The following is a 15,861-nucleotide window of genomic DNA, read 5'->3' as shown; positions in this document are numbered from 1 at the left end:
GCTATTTGTTTTCGCTGGCGGATCGTGGTTTTTTTTAAGGAGTTCTAGATCCTGATTTTTTTTTTTTTTAACATTCGAGGATTCAATTAAAAAATATCGCGAATTAGAAAATTTCGTAGAATAATAAAGGCAAACTTATAAAGAATGAAATACTAAACATTTCATTCTTTATAAGTTTGCCTTTATTATTCTTCGAAATTTTCTAATTCTGTTTGAATATTTTGACCTCAGCGAAAAAGATGATTGATTATTTGAAAAGTTGGTCAGAGTTAACAGTTTGCATAATGTAAAAGAAAACTTTTTTTTACGCTCAAACACCAGAATAGAATGAATATAAGAAAATCTATCCAGAAACTGATTTGAGAATTTATACATAATTTGAACATATTTTTTTCAATTTTATTCGCAAGATATAATTTTGTGAACAATTTTATTTTTATTCTTTAGATTAATTGATAATTTTAGATATTTTTATTATTTATTTTTTAGGAGCACAAAACCAAGGAGGATTATGAAGCTGTGGCGAAGGAAATTTATTCATCAATTTTTTGTAGTTGAATAAGTTTATTTTTGTAGTTTTTTTGACAATGTTTTTTTTCATGATTTTGGTTTCATTTTGAATTTTTATCAAACATAAGTCGTGGGGTTTTTTTAGACTTAATTAAGTTATTTAGCATAACTTAAATTTTTTATAAGCATCTTCTCGTTTTTTCTTTATTTGATCACAAAAAAAAAATGGTTAAAATTGTTGAAAATGAATAAAATGGACGAGTATATAGGCCAAGGCGGAAGCAAAGGGTCCTAAAGAATTGAAACATTACATGACCAAGCTGGCCAAGGACATAAAGTAAGCTATCTAAAAGTATATAGGCCAAGGACATGAAGTAAGTTATCTAAAAGTATATAGGCCAAGGACATGAAGTAAGTTATCTAAAAGGGATTGTTAACTTACAGGGTTACCCACAAAGGATGAGACTGTTTAGACGACTTAAAACTAAAAAAATATGAGGATTTGAAGCTTGATTTTTGGTTTCTTTATTCAATTGAGGATTTTGATGGTTTACTAAAAGGTTGTAAATATGCAAGTTTTGGCCTACAAGAAACCCTGAATGCAAGAAAACTGAAAAAACAAATTCCGTACAATCGTCTATGAAGTCGCGATCATTGTAGGTTACCCTGTATTTAAAAAGATCCCTGTTTTTGCCACTGTAACAATACTAAGTCTATGTATCTTAAATAATATGATTTAAAATTATTATCTAAAAGTATATAGGCCAAGGACATGAAGTAAGTTATCAAAAAGGGATTGTTAACTTACAGGGTTACCCACAAAGGATGAGACTGTAAAGACCACTTAAAAGTTAAAACTATAAAAATATGAGGATTTGAAGCTTGATTTTTGGTTTCTGCATTCAATTGAGTATTTTGATGGTTTACCAAAAGGGCACATAAATATGCAAGTTTTGGCCTACAAAAAACCCTGAATGCAAGAGAACGGAATAAACAAATTCCGTGCAATCGTCTTTGAAGTCGCAATCATTGTAGGTTACCCTGTATTTAAAAAGATCCCTGTTTTTGCATCTGTCACAATACTAAGTCTATGTATCTTAAATAATATGATTTAAAATTCGCTTTTAGTAATGATCCAAACCTCATAGAGTAAATTAAGTAGGTCTTAGTTTCACATTTTTTGAAGATTTGGAAAAAATGTTAAAAAATCGACGAAAATAATTTTTTTTTTGAAATTGGTTTGTCAGATAAATTAAAATAAAACCAGCTCAGATCATGATATGGAAAAAAAAATTTGCAGATATGAGTGTTTTTATCAAGAAAAAGTGTTGGTATCAAGAAAAAGTGTTGTTATCAAGATAAAGTGTTGGTATCAAGAAAAAGTGTTGTTATCTAGAAAAAGTGTTGGTATCAAGAAAAAGTGTTGTTATCTAGAAAAAGTGTTGGTATCAAGAAAAAGTGTTGTTATCTAGAAAAAGTGTTGTTATCTAGAAAAAGTGTTGGTATCAAGAAAAAGTGTTGTCATCTAGAAAAAGTGTTGGTATCATGAAAAAGTGTTATTAAGAAAAAGTCTTGGTGTCTAGAAAAAGTGTTGGTAACAAGAAAAAGTGTTGTTATCAAGAAAAAGTGTGGCATGATTGTGATTATAAATTAAATTTTCCAAAATGTGACGTGAAGATTTAAAAATTAATCGAAATATTTGATTTCAATTTATAAATTAAAGTCGAAAAAGGTCGACGTTCTTCGTCAATGTATGTAGGAAATCTAAAGACTGACCAGTGACCACATTTTGAAAATCCCACGACAACCAGAATTTTCGTCTTTAATTGATTTTAGTTAAAGACTGATAACTAGGATTAGTTAATATTTTCATTGGGACATCTTATATCAGTAAAATAGTAAAATTTATGGCAATGTACGATTCACAACGGTATCCTTTAAACCTTTGTCTGATAAATAACGCGGAAGATAATTTTGTTTTTCTAGGGTTAAAAGTGTTGAATTCTGATAATTCTTTTATGTTTTCCTGGAGAAGAAATGCTCCAGTCACCTTTGTAGAGAACCCAGGATTGAAAACAATTTACTTTAAAAATGATTAACATTGATATCTAATTCATACATGATCAGACAAAGCTTTTAATGGTAACGGTGTGAATTGGGTATTGCCATTCATGCATGGGGGGAGGGTCATTTGAAATTTCACTTCTAGTTACGTTAATCTTCTTTTTCATGATCAGGAAAGCCTTGTCGCAGAAGAAGTGAACAATGAAGATCCAGCCAATCAGTTTATCACCATGTTGTTGATTTTATATGTAACCAAGACACAGCATTTAAATACTTAATTAACAGTGCTTCAGTGCTTAGGGTCCGGATCCGTTTGATCAGCAACATTTTGCATTTCTGGTTCCTGATCAGCAACATTTTGTATTTCTGGTTCCGGATCAGCAACATTTTGCATTTCTGGTTCCGGATCAGCAACATTTTGTATTTCTGGTTCCTGATCAGCAACATTTTGTACTTCTGGTTCCTGATCAGCAACATTTTGTATTTCTGGTTCCAAATCAGCATCATTTTGCATTTCTGGTTCCTGATCAGCAACATTTTGTATTACTGGTTCCTGATCAGCAACATTTTGTATTTCTGGTTCCTGATCAGCAACATTTTGTATTTCTGGTTCCGGATCAGCAACATTTTGTATTTCTGGTTCCGGATCAGCAAAACTATGCGGGCTGGATCCATTGGGCAAAATGTTGACTATAAGTCAAATCATACTAAAAATGTTTTCGTTCTCAAAACACAAATCTCATATGTTAACTTAACTGTTAACTGTTACAAAATTCCGTAAATCTCGAAGAAATGTTGATAACCTTAATCGGATCCATTTTTTTTTTCAGGGTGGATCCAGAATCCGGATCCGGTTTCGCATTAAAATGAATTTGATCCTAAGCACTTCTTTTATAAAAGGGAGTAATTTTTAGTGACAATTTTTTTATTGAAAGCCAGCAACAATTTAACATTTACCCTTCAAATCGAATAAAAGTGAAAGATAATGCCATCTTGTATTTTGTATAAAAAGCCGCAAGTTAAAGCTGCTCTCGGATTTCTTGTAAATTTTCAAATAGAAAAATAAATATTGCTCCCATCATTGACGCTTTGAAGAGGGTTGTTAAAAATTCATTTTAAAAATCCCTTTTAGTCTCCAGTTTTATTTTACCCGACAACTTTTACATATTCATTATTTTTAACTGTCAATTTTAAGTTGTATTTTGATTTTTAAGAAAAAATTAAATTATTAAATAATATTTTTGTGAAAACTAGTTTACGCCTGTAATCTGTACAAAAAAATATTCTGAGATTGTAATTTAATTGATAAATTAAAATTCTTTTAGCGCATTTTTACGCAGCCTCGAAGGCTTATAAGAATAAATAGTAATGTAAGAATTAAATCAAATATTTTTTTCAAATTTCGGAAATGAACAAATTTTTTATGAGAATTTTATGTATAATTCGCATTTAATTTTTATAAAACTTTTGAATGGAAAATGAATTCTCAAAAATTGACTTTGGTAAATTCGGTAAATTGTAACAATATATAAATATACAGGGTTAGACGTGGATGCTTTATAAACCTATCAAATATAAAATAATCTCAAAAATCGTAGTTTTTCGTAAATAAACTTCTAGATAATATCTTCCCTAAACATTTTTTAATTTTCAGATAAAATGGGACAAACACAGAGTCGGGTGGATAGAGTCGATACAGGGATGAGATTTAAAAATTTTTATTTTCCAAAAAATTATTTTTATGGTTTTCTTCGATTAATGAATTTTAGATTTATATATAGATCACTTTTGACGTTTACAAACACTGTCTGGAACCGATAAGCGTCAAAACGGCCCATTTTTTTTGACTGACCTCACTTGATCCTTGGGAAGGTTCATGGATGCTCAGAATTACAAAAATTTATCGCAAAACTTTTTTCGATTTTTGTAAAAAAAAATAAAATCTACGAAAATATATTATTGAATCCGCAAACTTTTTTTTGTTATTATTTCATATTGAAAAAAATATATTATGATCACAGAAGTTGTAATACGGTAATACCCTGATAAGAAAAGTAAACAAATATACAGGTTGTTAATTCTTTAGATTTTAAATTGTTTTTAATCCATTTGAAACATTTATTGAGTTTGGCCCTAGTCAGGTATCACGAAAATCTGCGAATGTTTTTTTTGATAAGTTTGTCTTAAATTGTGAAATTCATGGTGGAAGTTTATTAAGGGCACCCGGCACACTGTATTTTATACTCCAGTCTTAAGTTCGTTCTCCTTCATTAAACAATTCAAATACTTTACAGAAAAATAAAAATAAATTTAATTCATTAATAATTAACATTTTTATTATCAATATAATTGTTATTGCCCCCCCCCACACCTTCAATAATAAACACTTTTTTCAGATTGTCTGTTTTTTTAATAACAGTAATTTTATCTATTTTAAAACAGTGGTCGGGATTTGTTAAAATTTTAAATTTAAAAATCGAATCCTTGCTTCATCAGACTCGGAAAGAGATCTTGTCGCCGATGGCTCGACGAACGGCCGAATCTCCTTTTTCGGCAGCTGTTGGAATCGTCTGTTTGGCCGATGTTCAAGAAAACGGAAGAGAAGTGAGAATGAAGATTCGGTTTCGAGAAATTATAAAATCATAAGATTAGGAACAATTCCGATTCAAATGATTTAAAACAAACATATAATTATTATTTTTTTCCTGTAGAATTAATTTTATGGGTCCCCAGCTTCGATCATTTAACGAGATTTTTCAATGTTTTTCTAGTTTATCAATAATTCTTTCTCTAAAAACATAATCATTAAAAAAAGATATTTTATTGGAATTTGCCTATTGAAGATGCTAGCACGGAGATTGAAGATCACCTCATGACGTCATCGTCAACACAGACCGAACCGTCGCCGCTAGACGACCAGGAGGTACGCCGACTGACTGACCCTTCGCTGTCAGACAGTCGGCAGACAGTCACTTCACAGATAGAAAATTACTCACAGACAGATAGTCTAACAGCGGAGATGGATGACATCTGTCAACAGCTGGATATTGGGTCAGCACAGATAAAAGGAGAAGATGGAAAAATTGGGAAGAAAGGAGGAAAGAAGGGGAAGAAAGAGAGAAGAAAGAAGAAATGGGAAGAAGAAGAAGAAGAAGATGAGATGATTGTTGAGAAGATTAAAGAAAGAGAAGAAAAAATAGAATTGGATTGGATGGATTTTCCTTTCTTAACAGATGCTAGGAGCATTCAGCATTGTCAGGTTCTCATTTAATATATTCATTCTTTATAGCATTAATTCATTCACATATTCATTCTTTGTAGCTTTAATTCATTCACATATTCATTAATTATAGCATTAATTCATTCACATATTCATTCTTTGTAGCTTTAATTCATTCACATATTCATTGTAGTATTAATTCATTCACATATTCATTCTTTATAGTATTAATTCATTCACATATTCATTCTTTATTGTATTAATTCATTCACATATTCATTCTTTCTAGCATTAAATCATCCAGATATTGATTGTTTCATATAATGTAGATGCTACGTGGTTTAGGTTTCCCATATAATGTAGTTTCTACGTGGTTTTAGGTTTCCCATATAATGTTGATTCTACGTGGTTCTAGGTTTCCCATATAATGTAGTTTCAACGGGGTTTTAGGTTTCCCATACAATGTAGTTTCTACGTGGTTTTAGGTTTCCCATATAATGTTGATTCTACGTGGTTTTAGGTTTCCCATATAATGTAGTTTCAACGTGGTTTTAGGTTTCCCATATAATGTAGTTTCTACGTGGTTTTAGGTTTCCCATGTAATGTAGATTATACGTGGGTTTAGGTTTCCCATACAATGTAGTTTCAACGTGGTTTTAGGTTTCCCGTATAATGTAGTTTCTACGTGGTTTTAGGTTTCCCATATAATGTAGTTTCTACGTGGTTTTAGGTTTCCCATATATCTTACTTACTCACAAAAAATTGTCATGAGTTTCCACTTTTCACAAAAAATTTTTTTTAAATTTCTATTTTCCAAGAAATGATCTTTTTGTTATAATGAACTTAGTAAAATAAAAGTGAAAAGATTTTCCAGTTTCCATTCAACACGGGAATGCTGAGCTTTAAGAAGCGAAATTAGTGTTTAAAAAACTTGTGGAGAAAGGATGAGGGGTGGGAATAATATTTCATGAGAATACAGTGTGTCCCAAGAAACATGCGAGACGAGAGACGACTTGAAGATCACTTTCGATTTTTGAAATAATTTGCGGCATCATCTGTCAACCTACTTTTACAAGCGAATCACCTCTAGTCCTGGCATTCCAAAATGTGTATGCCGCGAATTATTTCATAGATTAAAGACGATCTATGATTATGTTTAGCCGCGGCGTACGGCCCCATAGCCTGTTCTAGCCGCTGCGCTCGGCCCCCTATCCTTTATTAGCCGCAACGCTCGGCCCAGAAAGTGTCTTAACCTAACCTAACCCTAAAATATGTACTAACATATCTCTTGTAATTCAACGCGGCAAGTGCACATAACTTACTTGGGCAGCTACCTAGTGACCCTCTATGCAAAGATGCTAATGCCCAATGTACCCTTGAAAGCTTTGTCTAAATTATATAGCAATGTTTTTTGTTTCTCTAACCTGTTTATTTTCATTCGTGTATTCTCTGCGAAAGTGACTTGCGCTTTTATTGTTATTAGAATCAATGGAGAAACACACAAAAATATGCAGTTTTCGAGTCAGAAAAGCGATATTATCTTCCACATTTTTATCAGAACAAGGTTTTAATCGGATATTGTCATCTATGCACTTTATATTACGTTAACAGTCTCTTTAAGGTTGAAGAATTGAAGAATGCTCATCAGTTCAGCCAGGATATATGTGATGAGTACTGTTCCAGGTACTAGATCCCTTAATCTCGATATCCACTGTGGGCACTATTAATTTGAGGATCAATGCTTAATCTCTTCAGTTCTTTAGGATACAATTGCCACTGCGGGATAATGAACACAGATTACATTAATCTGCAGATTTTGAAAAAATTGAGATCAAGCATTGGTTGAGCTGAAATTTGTTGTGGAAAAAAAATTCTAAACTTTTTTTTCACCGACAACACCGGGCCCTTTAGCTACTAGTATATATTTTATAAATTTTTGCCAAAATTTCAGAGATAATTATAACCTTCAAACTAATATTGTCCTAAATTACAAAGAAAAATATATTTTAAATATTTATTTTTGTTCAGAGGTGAACTGCTGGTTGTGGTGGATAATACCAATGTTAAACGATGGGAGATGGGAACATACTTTAAACTGGCAGAAAAATATAGGTAGAGTCTACCCCTCCCCCCCTCCCCTCTTCAAAGCTAGAGTTATAAGTTGGTCCTCCTTGTGTTCCATGTATGTCTATATGTCACGTTTGCGTACGTCCTCAATAGTGTATTCCTAAAGTTCACCCTCAATGTGGGGTCTTATTGTACGTCGATGCAAGTTGTCAGCTAATACAAGCAACTATTCTATTCATTGTTTATCTTGTCTGCCTGTTTGTTTGTTTGTCTGTTTGTATCCAATAAACGTCAAAACGGCTGAACCGATCGGGCCCAAATTTTTTGTGGGACCTCTCGTGGCCCCAGGGAAGGTTTATGAATGATCAAAATTTCAAATATTTGTCTCCATCAAAATTCGATCTTCATTAAATTTTTGAAAATTTTGAAAATCCACGAAATTTTTGGTGAAAATCCGCGTACTTTTTCTGTTTTATTTTACAATGTACACAAAGAGAACATGTTCAAAATTAAAGTAGAAGTTGGGCGCGAAAAGGCCTAGTTAATTATATTTGACCAATTCAAATTCAAATTGACCATAGTCGACTGGGATGCGCTGCACCCTGAGGCGGTCTGTAGGTCTCCATGTTCATTTTTTTCAGATCTTATTATTTCTTGATTGTTGCCAGGTATACTGTGATACTAGCGGAACCTAAAACTCCCTGGAGATATAATGTTCAAGAACTGGCAGCAAGGTAACATTATTCTGCACTGCTCACTCATGGTCAATTAATGGTCAGTTATTTTATAGCCCTGTCATAAAATGTTCATAGTGCTATGTTTTTATGTTCCTTTATATTATAAAACGAAGGGAAACTTCCTGGATTTTCTCCAACAATTTCTAGAAACATAAAATACAATTTAAATAGAAATAAATTGAAATTAACGATTTTTTTTTCTTTTCTTCTCTTGCTGAAAAGCTATTCATATCCAGAAATAACCATGTTATCAAGTACACAAACACATAATACACCACTATTATTTTGGCACTACGTCCTATAAATTGTTAAGACTAAAAATTTTCACTGTTTCTTAAAGGTTTTAACCTTTTTAGATTTTTTTTGTCCCTTGTTTATGTGTGTGACAAATAGGGCTTGAACCTTTCCAAAAAAGAGAACATAGCGCTGAGAACCAATAAAAAGTGTTATAAATAATTATTAAAAAATTTTCTGAAATCAGTTTTTTCATTAAAATTTTAAATTATTCATAGAAGATGAATAAGCTAAAAAGAAAAGGATTATTAAATGAAATGAAATTAATAAAAAATAACAATTCACTGTTTGTTTGTTTTTAGAAATAGTCATGGAGTGAGTATAGATGTGCTTAGTAGAAGAGTCAAAGATTATGAACGGGTTCTCCCTAGGTTGGATATTTTTAAAATATTGAATTCTCTGGATGATTGTCACTGAAGGGGTGAATATTTTCTTGAAAAACATTCCCCCTCTTTAAAGAAAATATTTAAAGATGTTGTTTTCACTGAATATGTTTTTTTTACTGAATTGTTGAATAAAATGAATTTAAAGATGTTGTTTTCACTGAATATGTTTTTTTTACTGAATTGTTGAATAAAATGAATTTAAAGATGTTGTTTTCACTGAATATGTTTTTTTTTACTGAATTGTTGAATAAAATGAATTTAAAGATGTTGTTTTCACTGAATATGTTTTTTTTAATGAATTGTTGAATAAAATGAATTTAAAGATGTTGTTTTCACTGAATATGTTTTTTTAATGAATTGTTGAATAAAATGAATTTAGGGAATCATAGGACCATGTTCAATAAAGTAATTCCTTAAAACCTCTGTATCACTGTCACTGTTACTGTTACCGTTTTTATTGTTAATGTCATAAAAAAATTATATCTATTTATGTCATTGTAATGGGTATTATAAAGTACGAACAAGTTTTTGCCGGGATTTTTATTCGTTCGGTGTAAAAATACTTTCATTTTGATCTCAAACAAACTAGAAAAATAAAAAACAGCAAAAACTTTTTCGCACGCATGATACCCATTTCAATAACATATATAGTTTTATTCAGTTTTACTCAAATTATTTGAAAGCAGGTCGATAAAGTTACTTAATCACCCTATTGTAGAGTGATTAAGTAACTTTAGCACCCTACAATGAGACAATTAGGTATGAAATTTGAAATTCTATTAGCAGGGTGAAAAGGTTTCTTTTTCGCCCTGTTGTAGGGCGATAAAGTCACTTAATCGTCCTACAACGGGAAATATTAGGTGTGATAAATTCCATCAAATTGAATAAACCATTTATTTGTTTCTAGATATTTTGGTTGGTTCTTGAACCTGGCGGACAGTAGAGATCTGTTAACAACGGCTAGTTAGAACACTGCTCATATATAGACTTTTTGAAAAGAACGACATTTTGAGGAGCGTTGACAAATTATGTTTGATTTATTAGGAGTTCCTTGCTGCCTTCAAGAAGAGTACGGGAGTTGAAAATTTAGAGGATTTATTAGAATTTTATTCAAGGGAATTACAACATTATCAATTATTTCTCCTTTTCATTATTTGGAATAGATTAATGACAATTAACGCCATGAAATATTTAAACAAAATAGAATGTCGCCCTTGTTCAACGTGTTCGACTACATTAAAATCTTAAATTTAAGTAATGGTTCAGCAATGCATTTGTACGTTTTCTTGGGGCCAGCTGAAAGTGACTGATAATTTAAACTGATCCTTCATGAAAAGATGGCAAAGCCCGATACACAACGGAACCCTTGAAAGCTTAAACACTTAAAAACCTTAAAAAACGTAAATATCTTCAAAATGATTGATCAGGCAAGGTCAATCGGGCATTTGCATCAGTTTATGAAGGGTCATCTTCTCAAAATGTGTTTTTTAATTTATTTAAGCTTTTCTGTTTGTATTATATCATTTGATATTCCGTGAAATCAAATAATGCCTCATACTTTTTTCTTTGTTCGAGAAAAGTGCCTATTGCCTAACCAAATATTATTTTCATATTTTATAAATAATAATTTTAAATGTTGCATGTTCCAAAGATCTGAGATACAGGGAGCTGGAGCAGAAATCATTCATTGTACTGCAAAGTTTTTCAGGAAAACCGGTTTTATTGTATTATTGTTTACATTTTCTACTGGTGTAAAGTGCGTGCTTGTTGTACATAATTCCGATCGCATTGTGTACATTATTGACTTTTTTAGTTTTGACATAGTTAGTACATTTTCGTGAAAAAATTCGGGCAAAAATTCGCGCAAAAGTAAAATTAGTTTAATTCAGAAAGTATTTAAAGCAACTATTTTTTTATATTATGTATTCCTATTCATTTGATTTAACATGGCCAACATTTGAATATTAACATTAAACTACTAAAAAAAAAATTTTTTAACTGGTTCGAATTAGGAAGGGAGAGGAAGACAAGTATATGATGAGAGCTGCTCTCGGTAATATTTAAAAAAAAAATTTCTTAATGAAAATCTACTTAATTTTAATTTTTGTGTGGAATAAGATTATTAAAGGAATTGAGCATTTGCCACAAAATCTAAATTTTAAATCCCTATATCTTTGCAACCTGATGATGTAATCCTTTGATATTTCAAACTTATATTATTTTATCTAACAGCATTTATAGTTTAAAAAATATCAAAGGTCTACACCGTTGGGTTGCACAGCCCGATATGGGATACATCTTTCACATAAAAAAATGAATGAAATATTCTGGTCAAATGAAACTATTATGTGAATTATCAACTTTATCAGAATTTGATGCTTTTAACCTCCTCGGATACAAAACGAACACTGATGCATCTATTCTTGTTTACAAATTCCGCCCAGAGAGAACTGGTTTTAATGTGTACGCAGAGTATACGCAACTGAATTAACTTTCCTTGCATTATAACCTTGGCATCGTGAATGTTATTTACAGCATATAATTTCCGGTTTTTAATTTTTGAGAACGGCTGAAATAAAAAAATCCACGAATTGAACAAATTAGTTTTAAAAAAGGATTTATTCTCAATCCTTGGCTTATTATTCTGGATTATCAATTTTAGATAAATTGGTTGATTGATTGATTGTTGTTAGATTGATAGGTTTATTGATTGATTGATTAATTGTAAATTACTATTTAGAGAGTAATGTAGGACGAACTACAAGATTATCTATCTCAGGGTTCTCCTTAACAAGGGAAACCTTCGGAGCTAAACTAAACCTAACCGAGGACCAACTTGGTAATTATTTTGATCTACTTCATAGATACAGAGCGTCCCATATCATATTGGATTATCTTTCATCTTTAATGTCAAAAATGTACACAGTAAACTCAAAGAACCTTGTATTTTCTGTATGAACATTTTATATTATATTTTTTATTATGTTTTTTGGTGGCTTACCAAAGAGATGATTAAATTGAAAATGGTTCTCTAAAACGGTCAGAATTCCATTCTTTTAAAATTGATGTGTACATGTAGAGCTTTGGGACCAGAACGACGAGGAGGTGAATCCATCCAAACATAAGTTCGCGGGAAATCAGCTGAAAAGTGGCGGGAAAACTAAAAAGTCACAAAACGAGAAAATCCGCAACGACGAAGACGACCTGTCTCTCTCTTCTGTGAGAACATCTAAAGATGGCGGCGTTCCTGCTGTACATTCTGGCGTGGCAGGGAGAAGGGCGCATTTTACATTAGGTAACTGAAATTCCTAGTTATCAAATTTTATATTTTGTTAGCTTGGGAACCCAGCGTTGCCCAGGTTACTTAGTTACTCCCGCCTTTTAACCCCGCTTGGTAAAGGTAAAATTAAGGGGGCTAAAGTTTAGACATTTTAGGAGTTGATAGCAACCAATATTACTTATATCTGATGTCCTTGACTCGAGAAATTGATGCAAAACTGTGTCAAAGCTATACAAAAACTCATATATACTTAATATGGCCGACGAAGCCATGGGACCAGATACTGAACGGCCATTGGTGGATATTCTAGTTCATGATACACACGGAGCCACATGACTAGATACTGCACTGCCATTGGTGAAAATTCTTGTCACAGCCGTAAATATTATATATCAGTTATATCTATCAAAAATGAATAAGCATTATATTTAAATCATGATAGGAGCGTACCCAAAATTTCTAGGCACTTCTGGGTTATCCTAATTTTCAGATTTGTTCTATATTTGGTGAAAATGATCTGTTTGAAACTTTGATTCATAAATGGTATCACATATATATTGACACAGTTTTATATTGATTTCTCTATCTCCTAATCAAACTATGAACATAGCTTAGTTTGGAAGTTCTAAATGCAGTGCGTTGACTTAAATAGGGATAACGTAGTTTCTAGGCAACCCTGGGTTCCCAAGCTAGTAAAAGATCTATATTATAAACCTCTCCGCTCAGGTATATTGTATATATATTTATATGTTAGCTATAGCTGGCCTGTGGAGTAACATAGGCTAAAAAATTCAACATTTTTTTTTCAAAAATCAAAATGTTTTTTTTTAAATTAAAAAAAAATGTTTTATGTGTAACGCCGGGCAATGGGCAATAGTCTTATAATAAAACAAGACATTCTTATATATATATGTTGCGTACAGTGGGCCAAATATATTGCTGGACCGATTGGGCTAGCCGGGGGTGTAAAGGCTAAAAAAATCGATTTTTTTCAAAATAGTTTTTTTCAAACGGCAACGCCGGGCCCTTCAGCTAGTAAATTGTATAATTCATTTGTGCTAGGAACCAGTGGAGGTGCTAAACCAGTTCAAACCGGATTTGATATTCTGGACGCCCAGCGGATCCTGGAGAAAGGAGTTGAGATCTCCAGAATTAGAATTGGAGGTAAATTTCAGATATCCCCTTCCCCTTCTATCTCATCTTACTAAACGTATTGATAGTAGTAATGTTCTATTTTAAAAGAAAAGTTCCAACATTAATTTTAAAATATTTTAGAAGTGAGGATTCATTATGGTACCATTATGCAAGTAGAAAACACCAATATGGGAGCTTTCTTTTGTTTTCTCATAAATATTAAACAACCAGCCAAAATTATCATGATCAATAGCCGGTTATTGTAAAGGCTCCTAAGAGCCTGAAGGAGAAAGGGGGGAGGGCTCCTAAGAATGTAAATAAATCTGATGATTAACCGGTTTCTCTGAAGGTGTACTGCCGGCCACCCTGATCAACCTGGACAACACAAACTGGTTTATTCACCTGGACAGGTCAGAGGGGGAAACTTTTGGTTAAAAAGCGCTAAACTGGATTTTGAAAGAGCAACATTTTAAATTTTAGGATTTAAGATTAAATCTGGGGATTAGATTAAGCTGATTGTTTTCCCTTAAGCAATAGACATACTGAAGGATTTAAAAGCAATTCTTGGGATTTTTTTGTTTTTGTAGTTTTCATTTTACAGGGGTTCAGTGCTTAGGATCCATTTCATTTTGATCCAAAATATTACTATTTTTTTTTTAAAGATTATATTTAGATTTTTTTAAGGGCATTTTTAATGTTCTAGTTATAATCTTTTGCCATTTATGAGTCACGGAAGTTCGTAGTAAGATTTTGACTCCACTGGACACCACCGGAGGGAATTCTTTTTCACTGGAGGGGTTTGAAAAAATGCTTTTTACAATTCAAAATTTTACGCAGGGTGATTTACATTCCACTGGAGGGATTCAGATGTCTCCCTGAATTTGGAATTTTTTGTTCCTATTTTCAGAATAGCTTCTCAATAGCATGCTTAAGGGAAAGAAACCCTAGTGCAAAACAGGAAAATATCTGTCTTAATAAACTATAATGTGTGAAAAGTTAAAAATCTAGTTTTTTAGTCTTTAGTCATTAATTTTGACTCTTTTTGAGTCTTTAAAGTCAAACAAATGTTCGCCTATGGTGCGATTTTTTGTTCCTATTTATGAATTTTAAGTTCCTAAAAAATCTTGCCCGCCCCTCACTTAAATCCTGTATCCGCCCCTGTTTAAGACCCAATCTTCAAACCAACTCTGACGAACGCTTGTGTCACGTGATTAACAGCTGCAAAATCTTCTGCTCTTAGGCCCAATGAAAATAAAACCAACCTTGGTTGGTTTTAGTGAAGAATAAGACTCAATGTTGAGTCTTGTTCTCAACAAACCTCGGAATGCGCCAATTCCTACCATGAAAATCTGCCAAATTGAATATTAAACCGGTTTTTTGAACTCAACTATGATGAAAATAAGATACAGCTTGAATCCGAAAACTCAAGCCGTAAATAAGGCCCAACGACTGCTTAAAATACGACCTAAGTCGTATTTTCCCGATTTTTTTTTAATCGCAGGCTCTGTTCTTGAAAAATTATTTTTTAATATGTATCAAAAAGAATAAAAAAATTTGAATTGTTATTTATATTAATACTTCTAAATTTTCTTTTTTCTTAAGTGTCTAAACATCTTTAGAATTTTATGAAAAGTGAGAAATAGAATTTTTTAGAATATAATTTATTAATTATTGTTTTTGTTTAGATGTATAACTCTGAACTCAGTGTTCACTGGAAGTTACTAAACCTGGTGCTGAAAAAAATATGGACATTTTATTCTAAAGTTTGTAAAACATTAACCTTAAAAATCCTGCATTAGTGTGCACTGGACATATTAAAAAATGTGATGAAAAACTAGTCCAGAGATGAGACTTTAAAAGCTAGAAACCCCGAGTAAAACCCAAACTCCGGCTTAGATAGAACCCAAGTCAGGATTGGTTCTGATTCGACCAATGAGAGACTGTTTAGCAAGCTTTCTCTCTGTAACAGACAGAATGCCGTCAGATCAGCTGTGAGAAGGAGAATAGAATTATCCTTATTTCCTTTTATTGTCTGTTTTAAATTAAAGGGATTTGCTGATAATAGAAAATTAAGTTTTAATAAACATAATTTTCAGAGACATATACAGGGGGGGGGGCTACAGGGGCTCAGTGCCCCCTCATGGATCAGTGAAGTCTATAGTTTCCATG

General features: G+C 32.1%; 3 protein-coding genes across 10 annotated transcripts; all 3 read left to right on the top strand.

Moving 5' to 3' along the window:
* Positions 1-779: 779 nt before the first annotated feature.
* Positions 780-6,229, top strand: LOC111718019 (uncharacterized). Of its 8 annotated transcripts, none has more exons than XM_023493497.1 (6): positions 780-847; positions 2,748-2,858; positions 3,475-4,273; positions 5,071-5,226; positions 5,418-5,833; positions 6,175-6,229. In XM_023493497.1, the coding sequence occupies exons 3-6, from the start codon at positions 4,234-4,236 to the stop codon at positions 6,220-6,222; spliced, it is 660 nt and encodes a 219-aa protein (XP_023349265.1). In that variant the 5' UTR covers positions 780-847; positions 2,748-2,858; positions 3,475-4,233; the 3' UTR covers positions 6,223-6,229. The 8 variants fall into 8 exon arrangements, with proteins under 8 accessions (XP_023349265.1, XP_023349264.1, XP_023349263.1 ...); XM_023493496.1 differs by having other exon boundaries at positions 3,458-4,273; XM_023493495.1 differs by having other exon boundaries at positions 2,748-2,866.
* Positions 6,230-7,149: 920 nt separating this feature from the next.
* Positions 7,150-10,255, top strand: LOC111718018 (NEDD4-binding protein 2-like 1). The gene is made up of 6 exons (XM_023493490.1): positions 7,150-7,164; positions 7,353-7,477; positions 7,823-7,906; positions 8,530-8,595; positions 9,195-9,263; positions 10,186-10,255. Exons 1-6 carry the CDS (start codon positions 7,150-7,152, stop codon positions 10,244-10,246), a joined length of 420 nt encoding a protein of 139 aa, XP_023349258.1. The 3' UTR covers positions 10,247-10,255.
* Positions 10,256-10,324: 69 nt separating this feature from the next.
* LOC111718017 (2',3'-cyclic-nucleotide 3'-phosphodiesterase) lies at positions 10,325-15,422 on the top strand. The gene is made up of 8 exons (XM_023493489.1): positions 10,325-10,393; positions 10,930-10,986; positions 11,291-11,331; positions 12,019-12,117; positions 12,358-12,573; positions 13,621-13,722; positions 14,042-14,102; positions 15,378-15,422. The coding sequence occupies exons 3-8, from the start codon at positions 11,313-11,315 to the stop codon at positions 15,415-15,417; spliced, it is 537 nt and encodes a 178-aa protein (XP_023349257.1). The 5' UTR covers positions 10,325-10,393; positions 10,930-10,986; positions 11,291-11,312; the 3' UTR covers positions 15,418-15,422.
* The last annotated feature ends 439 nt before the right edge of the window (positions 15,423-15,861 follow it).

This window comes from Eurytemora carolleeae, unplaced genomic scaffold, assembly GCF_000591075.1.
Source record: "Eurytemora carolleeae unplaced genomic scaffold, Eaff_2.0 scaffold1941, whole genome shotgun sequence".
Lineage (NCBI taxonomy): Eukaryota > Metazoa > Arthropoda > Copepoda > Calanoida > Temoridae > Eurytemora > Eurytemora carolleeae.
This window is presented reverse-complemented; position numbering and strand designations above follow the sequence as displayed.